The sequence below is a fragment of the Salvelinus alpinus genome, chromosome 6 (genome assembly GCF_045679555.1).
Source record: "Salvelinus alpinus chromosome 6, SLU_Salpinus.1, whole genome shotgun sequence".
NCBI lineage: Eukaryota > Metazoa > Chordata > Actinopteri > Salmoniformes > Salmonidae > Salvelinus > Salvelinus alpinus.
In genome coordinates, this window is record NC_092091.1 from 22,656,202 (window position 1) to 22,683,076 (window position 26,875).

At 43.5% G+C, this 26,875-nt stretch overlaps 2 protein-coding genes across 3 annotated transcripts in view; one reads left to right on the forward strand and one right to left on the reverse strand.

Annotated features, from left to right (window-relative positions):
- Positions 1 to 17,137, forward strand: part of LOC139578367 (ral guanine nucleotide dissociation stimulator-like 1) — a 35,365-nt gene extending 18,228 nt beyond the window's left edge. For both annotated transcript variants that reach the window (XM_071405849.1, XM_071405850.1), the window contains exons 11-17: positions 2,250 to 2,282; positions 2,401 to 2,522; positions 4,753 to 4,842; positions 5,093 to 5,276; positions 5,504 to 5,752; positions 5,868 to 5,982; positions 6,087 to 17,137. In XM_071405849.1, coding sequence (XP_071261950.1) covers positions 2,250 to 2,282; positions 2,401 to 2,522; positions 4,753 to 4,842; positions 5,093 to 5,276; positions 5,504 to 5,752; positions 5,868 to 5,982; positions 6,087 to 6,274 — 981 coding nt within the window. In that variant the 3' untranslated portion in view covers positions 6,275 to 17,137. The remainder of the gene's footprint in view (positions 1 to 2,249; positions 2,283 to 2,400; positions 2,523 to 4,752; positions 4,843 to 5,092; positions 5,277 to 5,503; positions 5,753 to 5,867; positions 5,983 to 6,086) is intronic.
- Positions 17,138 to 20,341: 3,204 nt separating this feature from the next.
- LOC139578368 (Krueppel-like factor 9) lies at positions 20,342 to 25,675 on the reverse strand. Its single transcript, XM_071405852.1, has 2 exons — positions 25,309 to 25,675; positions 20,342 to 22,222 (listed from the first exon to the last, which is right to left on the reverse strand). Exons 1-2 carry the CDS (start codon positions 25,649 to 25,651, stop codon positions 21,999 to 22,001), a joined length of 567 nt encoding a protein of 188 aa, XP_071261953.1. The 5' UTR covers positions 25,652 to 25,675; the 3' UTR covers positions 20,342 to 21,998.
- Between the last annotated feature and the right edge of the window lie 1,200 nt (positions 25,676 to 26,875).

Sequence of the window (26,875 nt, forward strand, 5' to 3'; positions counted from 1 at the left end):
AGCGCCATGTCTGGAGGAAACCTGGCACCATCCCTACGGTGAAGCATGGTGGTAGCAGCATCATGCTGTGGGGATGTTTTTCAGCGGCAGGGACTGGGAGACTAGTCAGGATCGAGGGAAAGATAAATGGAGCAAAGTACAGAGATCCTTGATGAAAACCTGCTCCAGAGCGCTGAGGACCTCAGACTGGGGCGAAGGTTCACCTTCCAACAGGACAACGACCCTAAGATCACAGCCAACACAACGCAAGAGTAGCTTCGGGACAAGTCTCTGAATGTCCTTGAGGTTGCCCAGCCAGAGCCCGGAACCTGATCGAACATCTCTGGAGAGACCTGAAAATAGCTGTGCAGCGACGCTCCCCGTCCAACCTGAGAGAGCTTGAGAGGATCTGCAGAGAAGAATGTGAGAAACTCCCCAAATACAGGTGTGCCGAGCTTTTAGCGTCATACCCAAGAAGACTAGAGGCTGTAATCGCTGCCAAAGGTGCTTCAACAAAGTCTGAATTCTTATGTAAATGTAAGATTTCAGTTATCTGAATTTTTTCCCAAACATTTCTAAATACCTGTTTTTGCTTTCACATTATGGGGTATATGTGTGTGTGTAGATTTATGAGGGAAAAACAGACAATAGATTTTAGAATTGATTAACAAAATGTGTAGAAAATGAAGGGGTCTGAATACTTTCCGAATGCACTGTATATGAGGCAATTTGGATTAGTTATCTCTAATGGTTATGATAAATTAGGCATTGTTGTGCACTGTTCGCATATGCATAAATGCGCACATTTTTCCAGTGTGGATCTTGCCCTTGTGTTCTAAAAATAGATTTTTAAAAAATAAATAGAAACTCAGTACTCGAACGGTCAAAATATGTCAAATGCCCTTCCCTGGTGTGTTGGTACTGCTGTTTGCAACTAGAGCATGAGTTTCCATTAGCATTTTAGTATTTGTTTGGCAGTTTTTAGAGTAGTCCACCACCACTGTTTGTTTAGCCTGCGCACTGTGGTACACTACATGGCTCGTAGAACATCTCATTCCAAAATCATGGGTATTAATATGGAGTTGTTCCCCCCTTTGCTTCTATAACAGCCTCTACTCTTCGGGAAATGCTTTCCACTAGATGTTGGAACATTGCTACTGGGACTTGCTTCCATTCAACCACGAGCATTAGTGAGGTCGGGCACTGATGTTGGGCGATTAGTCCTGGCTCGCAGTCAGCGTTCCAATTCAGCTCAAAGGTGTTAGATGGGGTTGAGGTCAGGGCTCTGTGCAGGCCAGTCAAGTTCTTCCACACCGATCACGACAAACAATTTATTTATGGACCTCACTTTGTGCACGGGGGCATTGTCATGCTGAAACAGGAAAGGGCTTTCACCAAACTGTTGCCACCAACTTGGAAGCACAGAATCGTCTAGAATGTCATTGTATGCTGTAGCGTTAAGATTTTCCTTCACTGGAACTAAGGGGCCTAGCCCGAACCATGAAAAACAGCCTCAGACCAATATTCTTCCTCCACCAAAGTTTACAGTTGGCACTATACATTGAGGCAGGTAGCGTTCTCCTGGCATCGGCCAAACCCAGATTCGTCCGTCGGACTGCCAGATGCTGAAGTGTGATTCCTCACTCCAGAGAACATGTTTCCGCTGCTCCAGAGTCCAATGGCGGCGAGCTTTACACGACTCCAGCAGACGCTTGGCATTGCACATGGTTATCTTCGGCTTATGATGCGGCTGCTTGGCCATGGAAACCCATTTCATGAAGCAACCGACGAACAGTTCTTGTGCTGACTTTGCTTCCAGAGGCAGTTTGGAACTCGTTATTGAGTGTTGCAACCGAGAACAGACGATTTTTACATGCTATGCGCTTCAGCACTCGGCAGTCATGTTCTGTGAGCTTGTGTGGCCTACCACATTGCGGCTGAGCTGTTGTTTCTCCTAGATGTTTCCACTTCACAATAACAGCACCTACAGTTGACCAGGGCAGCTCTAGCAGGGCAGAAATTTTACAAACTGACTTGTTGTAAAGGTGGCATCCTATAACCGTTGAAAGTCACTGAGCTCTTCAGTACGGGCCATTCTACTGTCAATGTTTGGCTATGGAGATTGCATGGTTGTGTTCTCGATTTTATACACTTGTCAGCAACGGGTGTGGCTGAAATAGCCGAATCCACAAATTTGAATGGGTGTCCACATACTTTTGTGGTGTATCTGCGTTCTGTCTGTCACACTGTTGCGTTTGTGATGTCTGCAGGGGGGGCTAATCAACTTTGAGAAGAGGCGAAGGGTGAGTCTCATTTTTAACCTGTTCTAAACCACTAATTAGGTAAAGGGGACAAGTCATTGTTAGTAGTCAGCTTTATTGATATGACTGACCTTGATCTCACTCTGACTCTCTTATTCAGGAGTTTGAGGTGATAGCTCAGATCAAGCTGCTGCAGTCTGCGTGTAACAGCTACTGTCTTAGTGCTGATGATGCCTTCCTGCGCTGGTTCAAGAACCAGCCCCAACACAGCGAGGAGGAGAGGTACAAACAACATCCTCATTCACGCTAATGTACACAGTGCCTTCAGAAAGTGTTAATAACCCTTGACTTTTTCCACATTTTGTTGAATTTAAAATTGATTAAATTGCACATTTTATGTGGCCTACCCCGTAATGTCAATGTAGAATTATGTTTTTAGAAATGTTTACAAATTAATTAAAAATTAAAACCTTTAGTGTTTTGAGTCAATAAGTATTCAACCCCTTTGTTATGGATAGCCTAAATAAGTTCAGCAGTAAAGATTTGCTTAACAAGTCACATAATAAGTTGCATGGACTCACTCTGTGTTCAATAATAGTGTTTAACATGATTTTTGAATGACTACCTCATCTCTGTACCCCCAAAAATACAATTATCTGTAAGGTCCCTCAGTCAAACTATGAATTTCAAACACAGATACAACCGCAAAGACCAGGGAGGTTTTCCAATGCCTCGCAAAGAAGGGCACCTATTGGTAGATGGGTAAATCTTTTTCAAATAAGCAGACATTGAATATCCCTTTGAGCATGGTGACGTTATCAATTACTCTTTGGATGGTGTATCAATACACCCAGTCACTACAACGCTACAGGCATCCTTCCTAACTCAGTTGCCTGAGAGGAAGGAAATCACTCAGGGATTTCACAATGAGGCCAATTGTGACTTTAAAACATTTACAGAGTTTAATGGCTGTGATAGGATGGATCAACAACATTGTAGTTAGTCCACAATACTAAAATAATTGACAGAGTGAAAAGGAAGCCTGTACATAATACAAATATTTCAAAACGTGCATCCTGTTTTCAACAAGGCACTAAAATAATACTGCAAAAAAAATCGGCGACGCAAATAACACTTTCTTTTCAGGACAAAAAATTATGTTTGAGGCAAATCCAATAACAATAACCTGAAACAAAAGGCCAAATCTACCCTGGATGTTTCTGAGTGGGCTAGTTAGTTTTTTGACTTCAATCTACCTGAAAATCCTTGACAATGGTTGTCTAGCAATGATCAACAACCAATTTGACAGAGCTTGAAGAATTTTGAAACTAATAATAGTCAAATATTGCACAATCCAGGTGTGGAAAGCTCTTAGAGACTTACCCAGAAAGACTCACAGCTGTAATCACAGCCAAAGGTGCTTCTACAAATAATTGACACAGGGGTGTGAATACTTACGTGAATTAGATATTTCTGCATTTAATTTTAAATAAATTTGCTAAAATAAAAAACAAACATGTTTTGGGGTATTTTAAATTTTAAATTCAGGCTGTAACACAGCAGTGTGGAATTAGTCAAGTGGTATGAATACGTTCTGAAGGCAGTGTGTGTGTGTGTGTGCATGCGCGTGCGTGTATTCCTGACATTTAATCCTAGTAAAAATTCCCTGTCTTAGGCCAGTTAGGATCACCACTTTATTTTAAGAATGTGAAATGTCAGAATAATAGTAGAGATAATTATTTATTTCAGCTTGTATTTCTTTCATCACATTCCCAGTGGGTCAGAAGTTTACATGCACTCAATTAGTATTTGGTAACATTGCCTATACATTTTTTAATTTGGGTCAAACGTTTCGGGTAGCCTTCCACAAGCTTTCCACAATACGTCAGAGCTGGTGTAACTGAGTCAGGTTTGTAGGCCTCCTTGCTCGCACACGCTTTTTCAGTTCTACCCACAATTTTTCTATGGGATTGAGATCAGGGCTTTGTGATGGCCACTCCAACACCTTGACTTTGTTGTCCTTAAGCCATTTTGACACAACTTTGGAAGCATGCTTGGGGTCATTGTCCATTTGGAAGACCCATTTGCGACCAAGCTTTAACTTCCTGACTGATGTCTGACTGATGTTACTTCAGTATATCCACATAATTTTCCAGCCTCATGAAGCCATCTATTTTGTGAAGTGCACCAGTCCAGTCTCAACGTTAACAGTGAAGAGGTGACTCCGAGATGCTGGCCTTCTAGGCAGAGTCTCAAAGAAAAAGGCATATCTCAGACTGGCTGCTAAAAAGAAAAGATTAAGATGGACAAAAGAACATAGACACTGGACAGAGGAACTTTGCCTAGAAGGCCACCATCCCGGAGTCGCCTCTTCACTGTTGACGTTGAGACTGGTGTTTTGCTCTCTCTCTATGCTTTGCTCTCTTTCATTCTGATTGTTTGATTCATTATGCTGAGGCTAAATAGGCTAGTAGCAGTGATGTCATAATTATTCTCTGTTCATCTCCTGCAGCCATGCTATGTCTTGTGACATTGAAGGAGTGGGAGACAGCAGTCCAACCTTACCCAAACTTCGCAAGAGCATGGTTAAGAGACTCAGTCTGTAAGTACACACTGGAGGAATTAAAAAATGAAGGAAACTGTACTTTACATTTAGATTTACAAGAAATCTACCCTGAAATATAGACATTGTATTGTTGTAGAATTCCTAGGACTATCAGATTTGGAACCTTAGCCTTTGACATAATATTTGTTATGTTTTAACAGGAAACAGTTATATCAGTGTGATGTTAGATCTATCTGACCCATTTGCTCTTTTTTTTTTAACCTGACCATTTTCCCTCTGTCACCAGACTGTTCCAAGGAGCAGACTCAGCAGGCTGTTCCCCAGTGAGGGAAACACCTCGGTCGCCCCCTACTGGCAGCTCAGGGGAGAGCATGGACTCAGTCAGTGTGTCGTCCAGTGACTCCAGCCCTTCAGACAGCGAGGGCCTAGGCATGACACCTAAACACACTTCAGATGCACAGCAGAACAAGGTAAAGCACTAACACCCACTCCCCTATTGTCATATTACTTCAAGTATATTTTACGAGCTAAGTTGGTGAGGGATTTACACACTCCATATTTTTCATTTACTTTGTTCTGTATTGTCACATTTTGTTTTCATATCATGTGTAAATAATTCTAGGTATAAACTAGTTGTTGTAATTATGTCAGCATTGAGTCTGTATGTGTGCTAACTAATGTATCTGTTTGTGTCCAGGTGTCCGAGTCTTGCTATTGCATTTCTCTCCACTCCATGGACACTACCTTGTCCTCAGCCAGTGTTCCTGTGACTCCGGCCTCACCCTTCCTCCCTGGCCCACTCTGCATGCACCATCGCTTGGACTCCCTGACACCCATGTCCCCCTCCTCTCCCCTGCCCCCTGCCTACAACACCCAGGCTCAGGACGCCTGCATCATCAGAGTCAGCCTGGAGCAGGGCAATGGCAACCTCTACAAGAGCATCATGGTACGGCTCAGCAGGAGATTAGTACTTTGATTCAGATGGCCAAGACATTTTGAATAAATGTATGGAACCCTTTAAAGTGGTTTTTGATTGGTACATGGTGGTGTTCCCTCCCCAGTTGACGAGTCAGGATAAGACTCCAGCAGTGATCTCTAGAGCCGTGGCCAAACACAACCTGGAGAGTGAGCCTGGGGAGGGATACGAGCTGGTGCAGGTCATCTCTGACGAAAGAGGTACAAATATTCTCCCTGTCACTCAAATATCACACACTGTCTTTTATACTCTCATTTGTAATTACTGACTTGTGATATTGTGGGGAAAATCCTTCCTTTTCCAGAGCTGGTGATTCCAGACACCGCCAATGTGTTTTACGCCATGAACACCTCAGCCAACTTTGACTTCCTGCTGCGTGTGCGAGGCACTGCTGGGCGGTCGGTCCAACTGAGGAGTCGCTACGCCTCCACATTCCCCCGCGCCCAGCAGCGCTCCAGCCTGTCGCTGCGCCTCAGCAAGGTCACCCTGTGACCCCCAGGGGCACTATGCCTGGAGGGAACCATTTTATTTTTTGTCATTTAGCAGACACTCTTATCCAGAGTGCATACATTTTCGGACATCCGACTGGATGGGCTGGGAGTGGTGGTGGGAGACTGAAAAGGACCAGACATGGGGGAACGAATTGAAGTCAATGAGTTTAGACTCTGAATTCTCTATTCCAACATCCCCTTTCCCTAATCAGACCCCCATCTCTTAGTGCTCCCTCTCCCAGCATCCCTTTCAGTAGCAGCCTGTGGCCTTCCCTTTCTGGCACTTCCCCCAAACCCCTATGGACTATTATGGATGTGTAGTGGGACAGTGGTGCCATATAGATGTCTGTGGCAGAGCGAGACAGTCGTCGTCCCTCCTCTCCACATGAAGAGGTTTTGCACAGGTAGGAAGAGTGACTCCAGCCCCCATCAGTATTGAGCTTTTTATCGACTCTTTTCTTTCCTGTGGAGCCTGTATGTTTCCTATTAGAGGGAGATGGGAGCCTGGACAGAGAGCGAGACTGAGATGTCCTGTTGCCTTTATTAACGGTGATGAATGATCGGCTCCTGTGTCAGTGTTAATCTGTGTGATTGATTGACAGGAGCTGTGTGATGCCTTCTTTGTTTCCATTATTTCATAGTGTGCACTGTGTGTACCTCGCGGGACTGCACCTCTCATTGTTAGCTGTGTGATGAATGCCAGTATAGAGGCATTCTGATAGGTTACTACTTGGTTTTAACAAGTTTTTGTCCTTTTGATATTGTTTAGCTGTCCTATCTCACCTTTAGGGTGTGGTGACAAATAGGATGGGTCTATGTGAGGCCCGGATTGCGCTGCCTGACGCAGTGATTAGCAGTCCTAATAGAGATGCACTTGTTAGTGGCTAGGTGATGTCAGGAGGTGGGAAGTAGGTGGAATGAGTGACATTGACATTTTAGTCATTTAGTAGATGCTCTTATCCAGAGAAATGTACAGTAAGTGCATTCATCTTAAGATAGCTAGGTGGGACAACCACATATCACAGTCATAGTAAGTACATTTTTCCTGTATAAAGTAGCTATCAGAAAAGTCAGAGCAAGTGGGGGGGAGTGTTAGTTTATGAAAGGTAATATATTGTGGGGGAGGGGGATTATTTAAGATACTCTTTGAAGAGGTAGGGTTTTAGATGTTTTTGGAAGATGGGCAGGGACTCTGCTGTCCTAGCTTCAGGAGGAAGTTGGTTCAAACATTGTGGTTCCATTACAGAGAAGAGCTTGGACTGGAATGAGCAGGAGCTGCTCTCCCGTAGGGGTGGGAGGGCCAAGAGACCAGAGATGAAAGAACGGAGTACTTGGATTGGGGTGTAGGTTTTGAGCAGAGCCTGAAGGTAGGGAGGGGTAGTTCCTCTTGCTGCTCCGTAGGCAAGTATCATGGGCTTGTAGTGGATGCAAGCTTTGACTGGCAGCCAGTGGAGCGTGCGGCCATGGGAAGATTGAACACCAGGCAGGCTGCAGGATTCTGGATAAGTTGCAGGGGTTTGATGGCACAAGCAGAGATCCCAGCCAACAGCGAGATGCAGGCAGGCCTTCTCTGGGAGGAAGAGCAGCTCTGTCTTGTCGAGCTTGAGGTGGTGGTCTGACATCCATGCTGAGATATCTGCCAGGCACGCAGAGATGCGTGTCGCCACATGGGTGTCAGGAGGGGGAAGTAGAAAAATTGTTGAGTGTCATCCGCATAACAATGATAGGAGAGACCATGTGAGGAAATGACAGAGCTGAGTGACTTGGTGTAAAAAGAAAAGAGAGGGCCTAGAACTGAGCCCTGGGGAACACCAGTAGTGAGAGTATGTGGTGCAGACACAGGTCCTCTCCACTCCACCTGGTAGGAGCGACCTGCCAGGTAGGATGCAATCCAGGAGTGTGCAGAGCCTGAGATGCGTAGCCTTGAGATGGTGGAGAGGACGATCTGATGGTTCACGGTGTCTAAGGCAGCGAATAGATCTAGTAAGATGAGAACTGAGAGAGTCAGCGTTGGCAGTGCGGCAAGCCTCCATGACACAGAGGAGAGCATTCTTGGTGGCGTGACCAGTCTTGAAGCCTGACTGGTTGGTTCAATAAGATCGTTCTGAGCAAGAGAGTTGGTCAGAGACGGCACGCTCAATTGTTTTAGAAATAAAAGAAAGAAGGGATACCGGTATATTTTTTTTTACATAGTGTTGGTTTCTAGAGGAGGGTAGCGACTCTGGCCATTTTGAAGTCAAAGGGGAATACAGCCAGTGGTCAGGGATGAGTTGATGATTGAAGTGAGGAATATAAATTGTCTGGAGAAAGGAGGTGGTGATGGGGACGAGTGGGTAGATTGTCGGGCTGCCGGACCTCACTAGTCTCAGGATTTTATCTGGAGAGAGAGTGGAGAAAAAGGTCAAGGCGTAGGGTAGTTCTGTGTGAGTGGGACCAGTGGACTGGTGGCTGAATGAATGAGGAGCGGATGTCGTCAATCTTCTTTTCAAAGTGGTTGACAAAGTCGTACGCAAAAATGGAGGGGGGGGTGGGGTATTGAGGGAGAAGGTGGAAAAGGAGTTTCCTAGGGTTAGAGGCAGGGACGTAAAATTTTGAGTGATATAAAGTGGCCTTAGCAGCGGATACAGAGGAAGAGGAGGAAGTAAAATGATGATAGGTCATTTTAGTTTTCCTCCATTTTCGCTCAGCTGCCCGTAGCCCTGTTCTGTAACCTCGCAATCAATCAATCAATCAATCAATTTTATTTTATATAGCCCTTCGTACATCAGCTAATATCTCGAAGTGCTGTACAGACACCCAGCCTAAAACCCCAAACAGCTAGTAATGCAGGTGTAGAAGCACGGTGGCTAGGAAAAACTCCCTAGAAAGGCCAAAACCTAGGAAGAAACCTAGAGAGGAACCAGGCTATGAGGGGTGGCCAGTCCTCTTCTGGCTGTGCCGGGTGGAGATTATAACAGAACTATGCCAAGATGTTCAAAAATGTTCATAAGTGACAAGCATGGTCAAATAATAATCATGAATAATTTTCAGTTGTCTTTTCATAGCCGATCATCAAGAGTTGAAAAACAACAGGTCTGGGACAGGTGGCGGTTCCATAACCGCAGGCAGAACAGCTGAAACTGGAATAGCAGCAAGGCCAGGCGGACTGGGGACAGCAAGGAGTCACCACGGGCGGCAGTCCCGACGCATGGTCCTAGGGCCCAGGTCCTCCGAGAGAAAGAAAGAGAGAAGGAGAAAATTAGAGAGAGCCAAGATTTTCAAAATGTTCATAAATGACAAGCATGGTCAAATAATAATCAGGAATAAATCTCAGTTGGCTTTTCATAGCCGATCATTAAGAGTTGAAAACAGCAGGTCTGGGACAGGTAGGGGTTCCGTAACCGCAGGCAGAACAGTTGAAACTGGAATAGCAGCAAGGCCAGGCGGACTGGGGACAGCAAGGTGTCATCATGCCCGGTAGTCCTGACGTATGGTCCTAGGGCTCAGGTTCTCAGAGAGAAAAAGAGAACGAGAGAATTAGAGAGAGCATACTTAAATTCACACAGGACACTGGATAAGACAGGAGAAGTACTCCAGGTAACCAACTGACCCTAGCCCCCCGACACATAAACTACTGCAGCATAAATACTGGAGGCTGAGACAGGAGCGGTCAGGAGACACTGTGGCCCCATCCGAAGAAACCCCCGGACAGGGCCAAACAGGAAGGATATAACCCCACCCACTTTGCCAAAGCACAGCCCCCGCACCACTAGAGGGAAATCCTCAACCACCAACTTACAATCCTGAGACAAGGCCGAGTATAGCCCACAAAGGTCTCCACCACAGCACAAACCAAGGGGGGGCGCCAACCCAGACAGGAAGATCACGTCAGTAACTCAACCCACTCAAGTGACGCACCCCTCCTAGGGACGGCATGAAAGAGCACCAGCAAGCCAGTGACTCAGCCCCTGTAACAGGGTTAGAGGCAGAGAATCCCAGTGGAGAGAGGGGAACCGGCCTGGCAGAGACAGCAAGGGCGGTTCGTTGCTCCAGAGCCTTTCCGTTCACCTTCACACTCCTGGGCCAGACTACACTCAATCATATGACCTACTGAAGAGATAAGTCTTCAGTAAAGACTTAAAGGTTGAGACCGAGTCTGCGTCTCTCACATGGGTAGGCAGACTGTTCCATAAAAATTGAGATCTATAGGAGAAAGCCCTGCCTCCCGCTGTTTGCTTAGAAATTCTAGGGACAATTAGGAGGCCTGCGTCTTGTGACCGTAGCGTACGTATTGGTATGTACGGGAGGACCAACTCGGAAAGATAGGTAGGAGCAAGCCCATGTAACGCTTTATAGGTTAACAGTAAAACCTTGAAATCAGCCCTTGCCTTAACAGGAAGCCAGTGTAGGGAAGCTAGCACTGGAGTAATATGATCAAATTTCTTGGTTCTAGTCAGGATTCTAGCAGCCGTATTTAGCACTAACTGAAGTTTATTTAGTGCTTTATCCGGGTAGCCGGAAAGTAGAGCATTGCAGTAGTCTAACCTAGAAGTAACAAATGCATGGATTAATTTTTCTGCATCATTTTTGGACAGAAAATTTCTGATTTTTGCAATGTTACGTAGATGGAAAAAAGCTGTCCTTGAAACAGTCTTGATATGTTCGTCAAAAGAGAGATCAGGGTCAAGAGTAACGCCGAGGTCCTTCACAGTTTTATTTGAGACGACTTTACAACCATCAAGATGAATTGTCAGATTTAACAGAAGATCTCTTTGTTTCTTGGGACCTAGAACAAGCATCTCTGTTTTGTCCGAGTTTAAAAGTAGAAAGTTTTCAGCCATCCACTTCCTTATGTCTGAAACACAGGCTTCTAGCGAGGGCAATTTTGGGGCTTCACCATGTTTCATTGAAATGTACAGCTGTGTGTCATCCGCATAGCAGTGAAAGTTAACATTATGTTTTCGAATAACATCCCCAAGAGGTAAAATATATAGTGAAAACAATAGTGGTCCTAAAACGGAACCTTGAGGAACACCGAAATGTACAGTTGATTTGTCAGAGGACAGACCATTCACAGAGACAAACTGATATCTTTCCGACAGGTAAGATCTAAACCAGGCCAGAACTTGTCCGTGTAGACCAATTTGGGTTTCCAGTCTCTCCAAAAGAATGTGGTGATCGATGGTGTCAAAGGCAGCACTAAGGTCTAGTAGCACGAGGACAGATGCAGAGCCTCGGTCTGACGCCATTAAAAGGTCATTTACCACCTTCACAAGTGCAGTCTCAGTGCTATGGTGGGGTCTAAAACCAGACTGAAGCATTTCGTATACATTGTTTGTCTTCAGAAAGGCAGTGAGTTGCTGCGCAACAGCTTTTTCTAAAATTTTTGAGAGGAATGGAAGATTCGATATAGGCCGATAGTTTTTTATATTTTCCGGCTCAAGGTTTGGCTTTTTCAAGAGAGGCTTTATCACTGCCACTTTTAGTGAGTTTGGTACACATCCGGTGGATAGAGAGCTGTTTATTATGTTCAACATAGGAGGGCCAAGCACAGGAAGCAGCTCCTTCAGCAGTTTAGTAGGAATAGGATCCAGTATGCAGCTTGAAGGTTTAGAGGCCATGATTATTTTCATCATTGTGTCAAGAGATATAGTACTAAAACACTTAAGTGTCTCTCCCGATCCCAGGCCCTCGCAGAGCTGTGCAGATCCAGGACAGCTAAGCCCTGGAGGAATACGCAGATTCAAAGAGGAGTCCGTAATTTGCTTTCTAATGGTCATGATCTTTTCCTCAAAGAAGTTCATGAATTTATTACTGCTGAAGTGAAAGCCATCCTCTCTTGGGGAATGCTGCTTTTTAGTTAGTTTCGCAACAGTATCAAAAAGAAATTTTGGATTGTTCTTATTTTCCTCGATTAAGTTGGAAAAGTAGGATGATCGAGCAGCAGTGAGGGCTCTTCGGTACTGCACGGTACTGTCTTTCCAAGCTAGTCGGAAGACTTCCAGTTTGGTGTGGCGCCATTTCCGTTCCAATTTCCTGGAAGCTTGCTTCAAAGCTCGGGTATTTTCTGTATACCAGGGAGCTAGTTTCTTATGACAAATGTTTTTCGTTTTTAGGGGTGCAACTGCATCTAGGGTATTGCGCAAGGTTAAATTGAGTTCCTCAGTTAGGTGGTTAACTGATTTTTGTCCTCTGACGTCCTTGGGTAGGCAGAAGGAGTCTGGAAGGGCATCAAGGAATTTTTGTGTTGTCTGAGAATTTATAGCACGACTTTTGATGCTCCTTGGTTGGGGTCTGAGCAGATTATTTGTTGCGATTGCAAACGTAATAAAATGGTGGTCCGATAGTCCAGGATTATGTGGAAAAACATTAAGATCTACAACATTTATTCCATGGGACAAAACTAGGTCCAGAGTATGACTGTGGCAGTGAGTAGGTCCAGAGACATGTTGGACAAAACCCACTGAGTCGATGATGGCTCCGAAAGACTTTTGGAGTGGGTCTGTGGACTTCTCCATGTGAATATTAAAATCACCAAAAATTAGAATATGATCTGCTATGACTACAAGGTCTGATAGGAATTCAGGAAACTCAGAGAGGAACGCTGTATATGGCCCAGGAGGCCTGTAAACAGTAGCTATAAAAAGTGAATGAGTAGGCTGCATAGATTTCATGACTAGAAGCTCAAAAGACGAAAACGCCATTTTTTTTTTTGTAAATTGAAATTTGCTATCGTAAATGTTAGCAACACCTCCGCCTTTGCGGGATGCACGGGGGATATGGTCACTAGTGTAACCAGGAGGTGAGGCCTCATTTAACACAGTAAATTCATCAGGCTTAAGCCATGTTTCAGTCAGGCCAATCACATCAAGATTATGATCAGTGATTAGTTCATTGACTATGACTGCCTTTGAAGTGAGGGATCTAACATTAAGTAACCCTATTTTGAGATGTGAGGTATCACGATCTCTTTCAATAATGGCAGGAATGGAGGAGGTCTTTATCCTAATAAGATTGCTAAGGCGAACACCGCCATGTTTAGTTTTGCCCAACCTAGGTCGAGGCACAGACACAGTCTCAATGGGTATGGCTGAGCTGACTACACTGACTGTGCTATTGGCAGACTCCACTAAGCTGGCAGGTTGGCTAACAGCCTGCTGCCTGGCCTGCACCCTATTTCATTGTGGGGCTAGAGGAGTTAGAGCCCTATCTATGTTGGTAGATAAGATGAGAGCACCCCTCCAGCTAGGATGGAGTCCGTCACTCCTCAGCAGGTCAGGCTTGGTCCTGTTTGTGGGTGAGTCCCAGAAAGAGGGCCAATTATCTACAAATTCTATCTTTTGGGAGGGGCAGAAAACAGTTTTCAACCAGCGATTGAGTGCTGAGACTCTGCTGTAGAGCTCGTCACTCCCCCTAACTGGGAGGGGGCCAGAGACAATTACTCGAGGCCGACACATCTTTCTAGCTGATTTACACGCTGAAGCTATGTTGCGCTTGGTGACCTCTGACTGTTTCATCCTAACATCGTTGGTGCCGACGTGGATAACAATATCTCTATACTCTCTACACTCGCCAGATTTAGCTTTAGCCAGCACCATCTTTAGATTAGCCTTAACGTCGGTAGCCCTGCCCCCTGGTAAACAGTGTATGATCGCTGGGTGATTCGCTTTAAGTCTAATACTGCGGGTAATGGAGTCGCCAATGACTAGGGTTTTCAATTTGTCAGAGCTAATGGTGGGAGCCTTCGGCGTCTCAGACCCCGTAACGGGAGGAGTAGAGACAAGAGAAGACTCAGACTCAGACTCCGACTCGCTGTCGGCTGAATGAGCGACACCGGTTGAGCATTCCAACAGCATTTCCCTCCAGAAGCCATGAGAAAGTTGTCCGGCTGCGGGGACTGTGCGGGGGGATTTATACTAACGTTACTATCTGTACTTACTGGTGGCACAGACGCTGTTTCTTCCTTTCCTACACTGAAATTACCCTTGCCTAACGATTGCGTCTGAAGCTGGGCTTGTAGCACAGCTATTCTCGCCGTAAGGCGATCGTTCTCCTGTATATTATGAGTACAGCGACTGCAATTAGAAGACATCATGTTAATGTTACTACTTAGCTTCGGCTGTTGAAGGTGTTGACGAACCATGTCCAGATAAAGCGTCCGGAGTGAAAAAGTTGAATGAGGGAAAAAAGTTGTGATGGAAAAACTAAAAATATAAACGGTAATTAAAAACAAAAACAAAACAAAAAACGTAAAGTTGTCAGCTAGCAAAGTAAAGTAAAGTTGGCAGCAAAACGCACAGCAACAAAACGCACAGCAACACGTCTGCAGATTCAGCAATAAGTCACTCAGCCACGGAGTAGGAGAGGAAGGCCGAGCCGGCCGCGAGAAAAGTGGATAGCGCAAGTCATAGGATGCGAAAAGTGAGGAGAATAGGGTCGAAGATTAGAAGGGAGAAATTTATAGGATAGAAGAGAAGAAAGTAGTGGGAAAGAGAGTGAAGATTGAGACGGCACATTAGCATCTGGGTAGGGGATGAGTGGGTAGAGTTGGAGGAGAGGGAGACAGAAAAGGAAACACAGTAGTGATCAGACCTGGAGGGGGGGTTGCCGTGAGATTAGTAGGCGAACAGCCATCTGCCATCAGTCATCTGCTCCTCTCCTTTTCACCGCTGAACAAAGTTAAGTGTCGTTTTGTTTCTCTTCTATGTGTTTTTTTTAAGGGGAAAACTTGAAGAGGGTAATGGAAGACAATGTTTTTAAATATGTGAATTCAGATGTCAGAAAAAAGCCAGTGCCAGATTTGCTGTGATGCATTTGGAATCGTGACAGAGGGACACTCTCCCATTCTTAATGCTCAGTGTTTGCACATTACATTCATGAGTACTGGGGCTTATTCAGGACGGTGCAGCGTTAAGGTCTATCCACAGATCACTCTATCATTTACTGTGTGTGTACTCTTGGGTAGAGTCAGATTTTCTGGAGCAACGCGCACCTTTTGGTAACATGATACCCTCGCCGGTCCATGTGTTCCTAGAATAGCAACATTCACAAGTGTGCGACAGCAGATATTTTCTTGTAGTCTTCCCATTTGTAGTAAAGCAAAGAAGAATCACGTTGAAAACATCACCACTGAGTTAATAAGAAAAAATAAAAACTGCATATTTGAAAAATAGCTACATTTACATTACTTAATTTTGTGCCTGCTAGTTGGTTGTTTAAAAACAGCAAGCAAGCTAGCCTTTTAGCTTCCCACATCTTCCCCATGTGAAATAATCAGATTTGTAATTAAATAATGAGGGGGTTTTCTGGATCAAAAAGTGGCTTAGGGCCTCCCGAGTGGCGTAGTGGTCTAAAGTACTGCATCGCAGTGCTAGAAGCATTACTACAGATCTGGGTTCATTCCTGGGCTGTGCCACAACTGGCCGGGGCCGGAAGTCCCATAGGACGGCGCACAATTGGCCCAGCGTCGTCCGGGGTAAGCGAGGGTTTGACCGGGGGGGCTTTACATGGCCCATCACGCCTTAGCGGCTCCTTGTGGCGTGCCTGCAGGCTGACCCCGTAGTCATTTGAACGATGTTTCATCCGACACATTGGTGCGGCTGGCTTCCGGGTTAAGCTGGCGGGTGTTAAAGAGCGTGGTTAGGCGGGTCATGTTTCGGAGGACGCATGACTCCACCTTCGCCTCTCCCGAGCCCGTTGGGGAGTTGCAGCGATGAGACAAAATCGAAAAAGGGGGTAGTACATTCTTTTCTTCTAAATCTATTAAAAAAAGGGGGCATTAGGTGGTGGACGTGGCTGTGGGCGCTTTCGGCCTGTCGACGCGGCTGAATGTAGTCGGGGCCCTGAGCAAGAACATTTTAGAGCCTCCTTCTTGGCAGCGGAGAAAATGTTGCTGTTTTAAAGTAAATTTCTTACAATTCTAGTTACAAATTCTTCCATAGAGCTTAGAGAATGTGCAGTTAATAAACAGCCTTTCACCACTTTCATCACTTTTGTTTCTACGGATTTATAGCAGCACTGGTGCTTATTTCTTACAGCAGTTTAAATTGATAGATGTCAAGTTAACTATTTTGTGAACTTTGTGCCGAAAGAGGAACAAAATCTATGTTCCTGGTTCCATTTCAACCAGTGTGGCGCAAGAAATAATACGTTCCGTTTCAAACTTTGAGTGGAGAACATCTGCGTAGCAAGCAACGTGGACAGGCCTACATACTACACAGAGCCACACATTCTGTGACAAAAAACGACATTCACGTACGGAGTTATACTCCGTTTGCATAAACTGTAAAGTGTGCCGAGCCTTTTACAGGATGTTCAGTTAGAAATGTACTGTGCAGAACAGACTGTCATTCAGAATAGGCATTCTATCTACAACATTCTGAACAGCCAGCTCCCTGTGCACCGAGCCTCACCCAAACACTCACCCCCAACACTAGCCCACACTGACACTAATTCAGTTCCTCCTGTGCCTAGGCCTCTACACACCGACACTCACCCCCCTTTTAACGGAATCCCACAGATACCGGCTCCCACACACTGCCTAACCAGCATTAACACCTCCACCCCACCTGTCTAACCCACACAGTGAAACCGGTCCCTACTGTGGTCCCTACCATATACACTCCTATGTTTCATACCTATTCTCTCCATCACACTGGTTATTACTATAACGCTCATTCTCTAATACTGACATTCTGGCCATCTCACTGAGCAGTGTACTGGTCTGTTATTGGTCATTCAGTACTAAATGCTGGGCAAGATGTACTGTGGTCGATTCTCCCTGTGTTGATTCTCATGCAACACTTGTGAATTTTCTCTCATGAACTCAGTTTCTGTGTGTGTCTTCACTGCCAAAATTATCTACCTAAATAAATGATCATTACTATGATGTTGTTTATTTGTTAGACCCTTTAACAACTTATAAGATTTACGGAGTTGAACGATACTTCCAATTATTATTCTGGTACAAACAAGTAGCATAAATGGGTTATTACTATCTACTTGGTCATTTCTTTACCATAAATTAGTGATACAATAGCTAGGTTTCCATTCAATGGATGACAGATTTTCATGTGAATATTCTCAAATCTGCATAAAAACAAAATGCGCATTTTCCCACCAGAGATGTGATTCCATCAAATTGACATGTTTCATATAAAAGGCTGTGCATTATGATGTAGTGCACTTAAATACCTTTTGCCGTTAAATTCCCATGTACCGAATAAAAAAACAAACAAGTTAAATGGGTTTCCATCACGTTCAACTCTACTGATGGTTTTCTCACCAAAAATGTGCCCACTCTGGTATTGGCATGTGCACTCTAGCCAGCAGGGTGCAGTATAGCCTACATTAGATTTTTATGGACAAAAGAGTGAGATGTAGTTTTATTTGTCAAACAGCAGCCCAGCATCGATGATCATGTCACCAGAATAAGACCCTCGATATTTATTGGAAAGTCACATCAAGCTCATCACCTTGCACTTTCACCACCCTGTGAAGTTCATCATGATGAGATTCGAACACACAACCTTTGTTAACGCCCACCCATTCTCCCCAACCACCCTCCTATCGTTTCTGTCTTAAAACTTCTTATGGCTGCGATCCCGTTAACGGGATCCATATGACAACAGCCAGTGAAAGTGCAGGGCGCCAAATTCAAACAACAGAAATCTCATAATTAAAATTCCTCAAACATACAAGTATCTTATACCATTTTAAAAGTAATCTTGTTGTTAATCCCACCAGTGTCCGATTTCAAAAAGGCTTTACAGCGAAAGCACCACAAACGATTATGTTAGGTCACCGCCAAATCACAGAAAAACACAGACATTTTTCCAGCCAAAGACAGGAGTCACAAAAAGCAGAAATAGAGATAAAATGAATCACTAACCTTTGATGATCTTTATCAGATGACACTCATAGGACTTCATGTTACACAATTTATGTATGTTTTGTTCGGTAAAGTTCATATTTATATAAAAAAATCTCAGTATACATTGGTGCGTTATGATCAGTAGTTCCAAAAACATCCAGTGATTTTGCAGAGAGCCACATCAATTTCCAGAAATACTCATAATAAACGTTGATCAAAGATACAAGTGTTATACATGGAATTTTAGATCCACTTCTCCTTAATGCAACCGCTGTGTCAGATTTCAAAAAAGATTTACGGAAAAAGCAAACCATGCAATAATCTGAGGTCGGCGCTCAGAGCCCAATCAAGACAAAAATATATATTGTGCAGTCAACAGAAGTCAGAAATAACATTATAAATATTCACTTACCTTTGATGATCTTCATGAGAATGCACTCCCAGGAATCCCAGTTCCACAATAAATGTTTGATTTGTTCGATAATGTCCATCATTTATGTCCAAATAGCTTGTTAGCGCGTTTGGTAAACAAATCAAAACTCACGAAGCGCGTTCACTAGTTGCAGGCGAAATGTCAAAAAGTTCCGTTACAGTCCGTAGAAACATGTCAAACGATGTATAGAATCAATCTTTAGGATGTTTTTAACATAAATCTTCAATAATGTTCCAACCGGAGAAAAAGCAAATGGAATGGGAGCTACCTCTTATGTGAATGCACATGACCAGCTCCTGGCACTCTGCCAGACTTCTGACTCAATTCCCTCTCATTCAGCCCCCCTTTACAGTAGAAGCCTCAAACAAGTTTCTAAAGACGGTTGACATCTAGTGGAAGTCTTAGGAAGTGTAACATGACCAATATCCCACTGTATCTTCAATAGGGGCTGAGTTGAAAATCGACCAATCTCAGATTTCCCACTTCCTGGTTGGATTTTTTTCTCAGGGTTTTGCCTGCCATATGCCTGCCATCATTCAAACAGTTTTAGAAACTTCAGAGTGTTTTCTATCCGAAATATACTAATAATATGCATATATTAGCAACTGGGACTGAGGAGCAGGCAGTTTACTCTGGGCACCTTATTCATCCAAGCTACTCAATACTGCCCCCAGCCATAAGAAGTTAACCGACTGTCTTTATCTGTGATTGTAATGCACTGTATACAAAATCGTGTACTGCACACAAAAAAATACTTTTCCACATTTCCAATAAGCAATTTGTGTGTTTCACAATCTGTGATACTGGGTTGCTTGATACACACTGGAAACTGTTGTGTGAAACCCAGCAGCGTTGCAGTTCTTGATGCACTCAAACCGGTGCTGCTACCATACCACATTCAAAGGCACTTAAATCTTGTCTTACCTATTCACCCCCTGAATGGCACACATACACTGTTCATGTCTCATGGCTTAAAAACCCTTCTTTAACATGTCTCCTCTCCTACACGGATTCAGATTGAAGTGGATTTAACAAGTGACATCAATAAGGGTTCATAGCTTTCACTTGGCCAGTCTGTCATAAAATGAGCAGGTGTTCCTAATGTTTTGTACACTGTAAATGTACAAATTGCCCTTTTGAATAATCTTCTACAGAACAGTAAATTACAATTCACATTTGTCAATACTCGCACTATCAATGTTAAATGAATCTTTCTATCCCATGTGTGATCATTGAAAACATCTCACGATCAATACATTTATTTTAGAAATCAATGTTTCAGATATAATTATCAAATGAAAGAAACATGACATTTAGCAGGCACTAGTTTGAATCAAGTCTGTCTTGAGCATTTGGCCATAGGTTCTCATCAACATAATTCGCTTCTGTAACATGCTCGTTGTTCATGCACCTGAGGAAAAAACTTTTGGCAAGGCGAATCCAAGCCTGTCATAGGTCTGGATTGACGTCATTGCTTGCCTCATTCATGACCTGGAGGAGGGTGGTACTCTCATGGGGGTGTCGATCATACACCTTCCACCTGTATTGTGGTCATGTATTTTAGTGGTCCTGTGTGGGTTACGTAGTAAGAGCATGGCACTAGCAACAGCAGAGTGGTGGGTTCAATTCTCACTGGGGTCACCTACAATAATGTGTGGACTCACTTGTTGCTTTGGTTAAAAACTTCTGCTACGTAAATTGCATATGTTACGGTATTACAGTACTGTGTTGGCCAATGCAATATTAGAAAGCAGTTTGAAACACCACACAAAGACCCCAGCAACTTCATTTTGGATACATGTTTACTGTATAGGGGATGCATTACATACAATACATCTGATCTTAATATCAGATTTATTTGAACTTACTGAAGTAAAATCATTCATAATATTACATTACAGTATATCATACTTTATGTTCATACCTTAAACATACATTCATTATTCTCAAAATGTTGCAGACAAACCATTATATAGGTTTACCAAATGGTTAAGTGATTATCAATTAAGAACAGTCTGATTAAGTCAATTAAATGTATTTAAACAAATGAGAAGACAATCATATCAAAAGTAATGTGAGCATTGCATTGTGAAAGGAAATTACTTCATATGAACATGTATTTCTAGATGAAAAACGGACTGTATGATTGCGTTGTACTTAGTCAATCGAATAATGTGCTAAGACTTGTGAAACTGCCTTTTTGATGATCTGTTTTGAGTTTGGTACAAAGCGTTGTGAAAATGTACAACATACTTGTGAAAATTGCACCAAAGGGATAAAATAAATCATAAAAAAACTTAGTGCCATTATTGATCTCAGAGCTCAGTTTAACACACAAACGGTTTAACATATCTATAGTACAGTACCAGCAGTAAGTTTACCAAATATAAGAACTGTTCCATAAACAATTGCTATCCACAGTAATCTTACTATTATCTCCACTATACCAAAAGCTATAAAACGTACAAAACTTAAACATTACCTATTATCTTAGCATTAACGAAACCTAACCAGTGGGTATTGATCATCAATAATACAAGATGAGTTATCTGAGACAGGCTGAGTGAAGTAGGCTACAGTAGCCTGGTCCCATCTGTATGTGTGATTTAGCCAACTCTGCTGTGCCACGTGTGGTCCTTGTCAAGCCAAACATGAATGTATGGCATCATGACAATAGTCAAAGGAGTTGTCTTAAGACAGATCTGGGACCAGGGCATGGCTACAGAACCTCTTCCTCTCCTATCCCGCACCTTTGCTTCCAGTGGAGATCCATTGGTCTGACCAGGGGTACAATCATTAGTCATATTCAATTGCAAAACGTTTGGTCTGTTGCAAAATGTTTTGCAACGGTTACCGTTTACTCCAGGAACTAAACAGAACCAAACAGGAAGGGGCCTACCTGAATTTATCCAACAGAAACTTGTTTTCATTTCAAAACATTGTCTGTTTGGAGTAAACTGTTGCAAAATGTTTTGCAACATACCAAACATTTTTCTATTAAATCTGACTAATGAATACACCCCAGGCCCCCCCCCCCCTTTATGTTAGCCCTTGATCATGACTCACAGTTCAATTACATAGGGTTAGGGTTCCCACACAGCATTATTTCTATGTTAGTGCTTGTTTACGGAAAAGACTGAGTGGACTACCTGTGCCCATTAGCAATCTGTCTCCGAACACTTGTGTGTAAACAGAAGAAGGACGCCACAAACGTGTTGTCACTGAAAAAAAACATACAGTCAGCTGCAACTGTTAAAACCAGTTAAAACAGTGAGTATTTGTGAAATGAAAATAAAGGGATTTATGTTTCTAGAACCGTATTGAGAATTGAGAATCAATTCACATTTAGATTGAGTATTTGGCTGTTTTGGCTTCCAGAGCCAATTTGCCTTTAAACAGCATGTAATGTCCTTGGACTATAAGGAGTACAGTTAGGCTCCTTTAGTCCATTATTGGGTTGCCCTTGTGGCTGATCATGGATGGTTCGAAGCCAGGGTGGCGGCGGGCATGCTTAAGCAGGTGGTCGCTTCGCATGAAGCGCATGGCACACAGTGGGCACTGGAACTGTTTCTCGCCCGTGTGAGTCCGCAGGTGGCGGATTTGTTCATCAGAACGGGAGAACTTCTTGTCACAGTCGGGCCAGGAGCAGTTGTAGGGCTTCTCACCTGGGATGGGATGAAGAAACCGTTATTATTCACAACCAACATACTTGCTACTCTGTATGCGATGCACACACATGGTAAGCATAGCCTCGATTGCTCGGTCATCCATTACATTGGACTGTAGGCTAATAGATGACCAATGGAGGCCAACATGCTGACTAGACCAGGCGCGCCCGCATCCACCATTGGGCGCATGTTGATTCTGTCCATCCACACCAGACGTGATCAGGACACGCAGGTTTAAATAGCAAAACTAACTCTGAACCAACTATATTCATTTGGGGACAGGTCAAAATATCTGAAGCATTCATGGACATTTAGCTAGCTAGCTTGTACAATTTCCTCTTTTTTGCTGGATCTTTATATAATTTTGCCCAACTTTGAGTCAAACAAAATTGTGTTCTCTACTTTGACAATTAATGAACAGATAAAAGGGGAAGCCTAGTCAGTTTTTAGTAATCTCTCCTCCTTTAGTTGCTTTCTTCTGTGGATTTTATATGGCCGTTGGCAACCAACTGGACTGGAGTGTGGATAGGTTTGCCAACGGTCCCGTATTAGCCGGGAATCCCTTATATTGGGCTAAATTGGTTTGTCTCATACAGGACCTCCCTTGTCCCGTATATTCATCCGATCACAGTATAGCGTAAATGCGCCAATTCCTGCAAAGTAATTTGTTGTTGTTCGGTCAGTTTGGCATGTCAAGGAAATATGGATAAACCTGAAAGAAGACTGTGCAGCTACAACAAACAATGGGAAGCAAAAAAGATGTGGGTTAAGTGGTGACTCGACGAAAGCTTTCTGTACTTTATGCCGTCGGGAATTCTCAAATTGGCCATGGAGGGGAGAATGACCTAACTCAGCATGCATCCACATAAATGCACAAGAAGGCCATGCTAGCTAAACGTGCTAGCAATATCGGCACATTCTTTGTGACGTCTACTGCGGAAAATGACAAAAATCACAGCCTCGTATGTGTACCATACAGTTAAACATGGACTCAGCTACAACAGCACCGACTGTCTTGTTAAGCTCAACGGTGCTTTGTTTCACGACTCAAATGTTGTGAAGAAGATGCACTTGGGAAGAACGAAAGCTGAGATGATTCCAATGAATGTTTTAGGACCAAAGACTGTGTGGGATATTTTGGAAGATCTGTCCCTGACCGAAGGTGAGCTCATGTATTTCTCAGTGACGCCTCCAACAAGGGAAATAGACATGTCTCCAGTGTGTGTGAGATATTTCTCTCTGTCTGATGGAGTGCAGTGCAAGTTACTTGACTTTTATAAAGACAGTGATGAAACTGCAAATGACATAGTTCATCAGAGCTTGATGTGTCTGGAAAAGCATGAACTGGAGATTGGCATTATCTGCTGCATAGACTGGGATGTGCAATGTCAACTTTGAAAAACACCACTCCGTTTACCAGTTATTGAGCAGTGCCAACAATCGCATTCTGAAAGCTAATTGCCCAGCTCACATAGCTCATAATGCCTGCAAGCACACCTGCGATCAGCTGTCAGTGGATATTGAGGCAATTGTTTTAAAGATCTACAGCCACTTCTCAGTATCTGCTTCCTGAAGAGAGGAACTGCGTGCATTTTTTGCCTTTGTTGAGACATGAAATTCTGCGACATGTTTGCACACGGTGGCTCTCTCTTCACCCAGCTGTCGATCGTCTCCTGCAAAGCTGGCCAGCTCTTACTTCGTACTTCAGGTCCCTTGGGGAGACCTGTCCCGTGGCACTTAAGAGTACTTTTAAGTATGAAGAAAAAACGGAAGCTGCTGAGATTTATCTGTGCTTTCTCCACAACGTGGGGTGTGTTTTTGTCCAACGCGTAAAAAACCTGGAGGAAACAACACTCTGCATCACAGATGTTTACGAGGAAGTCCAAAATGAAGATGCTTCAGTGGAAACAGGACCGCGCTTTTGGATACCAGACCAAGCAGCTGATGGACAAACAAGTGTCAGCACAAATGTCCAAGTAGCAACAGGACTTACGTTCTATGACACTGTCATTACATACATTGACAAGTGGTTTGATTTCTCACCAGGAAATGTAATGGTGAAACTGAAACCGATCGGCCTCTATGAGGGGCTCTCCTTCACTGACCTGGAGCAGGTGCTGATTGCCCTCAAAATGACAGAGAGAGTCAGTATGGACCAACTCTATGAAGAGTTCAGTGCTATCCGGGAGGAAATCCAGACAGGATACCACAAAATCCACCAGTGAGAAGTAGGTGGCAGTTTTCCAAAACCTAGGAAAAACCAACTTGATCAACGTGTTCAGAATTGTCTCATTTGTCCTCAGTGTGCCAGGCTCAAATATCTTTGTAGAGAGGATTTTCTCTGATGACCATTAAATGATCACACTCAAGAAAAAGATGCAACACAGAGCTGATCAAATATTAACTTCAAATATCTGTGACCTGTGACTTGTCATGTAAGGGTTCTCTTTGGCTATGCAAAACTGCTTGAATCAGTCAAGAGCAGCAAAAAATATAAATGGAAAAAGACTTGGTGGGTGACTCATGCCCCTCTTTTCCTCTTTTGCATTTGAAATGTTTTCTTTTTTGCTGTAAAAGGTCCAAATTGTGATTTCTTTGATAATTTATTTTGAGGTTTAGTCACAAGCTTACATAATGATACAGTTTTAGTAAAGTTATAGACCAAATGGAATATAAAAATGCATTTCCTTTCCAATTGAATAAGAATATACTGTATATTCATTCACACAACACCATACCCACGCCGCCGTGGCACCGTGCACTGGCACGCCACCTTTTGTCCGTTATTTGGTAGTGAAAAAGTTGGCAACCCTAAGTGTGGACCTTCATCTTTCAAATCACCCACATTGGTATATGTTCCTAAAAAACAATGAGATGGGAGAGACAGGACTTGCAGCACATCAAGCGTTTAAAATAGAGCCACGTTCTACTTTAGCTCTTGGCTACACAGACGACCATTGACTCGTGCGAGCAATTTGGATGAAATGATTGAATAACATGTGTACATTTATTTAGCAAAACTCGCGCACGCATCCAGGCCGGTGTGGTCAGCATGTAAAGGTACTGCTAAGCTTCGCACATACCTGTATGTGTCCTTATATGCGACTTCAGGTGAGACAATTTTCCGTAGGCCCTGACACAGCCATCAAACGTACAAACATGTCGCTTCTTTTTAACAATTGGAGAGTGCGATAAACCGTGTCGCTCACCACCTGGCATGAGCGATATGCGCGCGAGTATGGATACAGGCGTCGGTGTAGAATTTGGGGTTGGATTGGTGGAATCGGACATCGTGTTGTAGCCGCTTTCCCCGCATGAGATGTTGATGTCTGTATCAATTCCTCCAAATGAAGAATTACTATAATCCTGCAAGGCCAACATAGGCTGAAACCTTCCATGCTCATCAATAACCCCGGCAACGGCCATGATGTTGAATCTTCTATTTCTTCTTCTTCTATGGGACTATGTTGGTCCCTCAAACATACGTTAGATGTGCATGCCGCCACCTACTGGATGGGGGGAACACTGCAACTATCATAAATAATCTGGGAAGGGGGAAAAGCATACTCCTAATTTTCCACAAGTAAACAAAAAACTAAAATGTACTCTTTCAGTCGGATTCAAATGTATACTCAGATCTTTACACAGCTTCAGGAGCATGAAAGAGGGAGACATCATTCAATATTCCCCGTAATGTTTAGGCCGTGAAGTCCTGGAGATCCAAAAATCTTTTCACTGCCTTCACAATTAATGTCTAGTTTCTTAAATGGCACTGGACAAACTAATACAAAATCTATCACTTGTGCAATAAACCAACAATGTCAACCTTCCTCAATTTCTCACACATTGCACCAAATGTGGATCAAGCAGGGTCTGACTGGGACGAAAAATCGACCCTGGCATTTCTAACACACCAGCCCATTCTTTTCCATGAGGCCTCCATTATTAGCCAGATAATGATCATTTTGAGCAAAAAACCCAAGTTAGACAGGCCCGCTGGGCTAAAAATGGATCAGACCATCTGGCATTTCGGGCTGCTTTTTATTAAATGCAAGTCATCATATTTTTCAACAAAACACTGAATTAATGCATAATAATTGCTCAATGTGCATTTTCTCCTTTGCCAAGATAATCCATCCACCGCATTTCAAGAAACTGATTAAACAGCATGATCATTACACAGCACCCTGCTGGGGACAATAAAAGGCCATTCTAAAATGTGCAGTTTTGTCACACAACACAATGCCACAGATATCTCAAGTTTTGCGGGAACATGCAATTGGAATGCTGACTGCATGAATGTCCACCAGAGCTGTTGCCAGAGAATTGACTGCTCATTTGTTTACCATAAGCCACCTCCAATATCGTTTTAGAGAATTTGGCGGTACGTCCAACCGGCCTCACAACCGCAGACCAAGTGTAACCACGCCAGCCAGGACCTCCACATCCGGTTTCTTCACCTGCGGGATTGTCTGAGGAGGGCTGGGGGGATGCTGAGGAGTATTTCTGTCTGTAATAAAGCCCTTTTGTGGGGAAAAAACTCCCCCTGTCCAGTCATGTGAAATCCATAGATCAGGGCCTGATGAATTTATTTCAATTGACTGATTTCCTTTTATGAACTGTAACTCAGTAAAATCTTTAACATTGTTG

Bases quoted from the DNA above. Each gene is read 5' to 3' on its own strand.
- LOC139578368 (XM_071405852.1), bottom strand. From the start codon at position 25,651: ATGGCCGTTGCCGGGGTTATTGATGAGCATGGAAGGTTTCAGCCTATG. The intron at 22,223-25,308 runs GTATGTGCGAAG...ATCCCATCCCAG, and splicing joins GCATATAAGGACACATACAG to GTGAGAAGCCCTACAACTGC.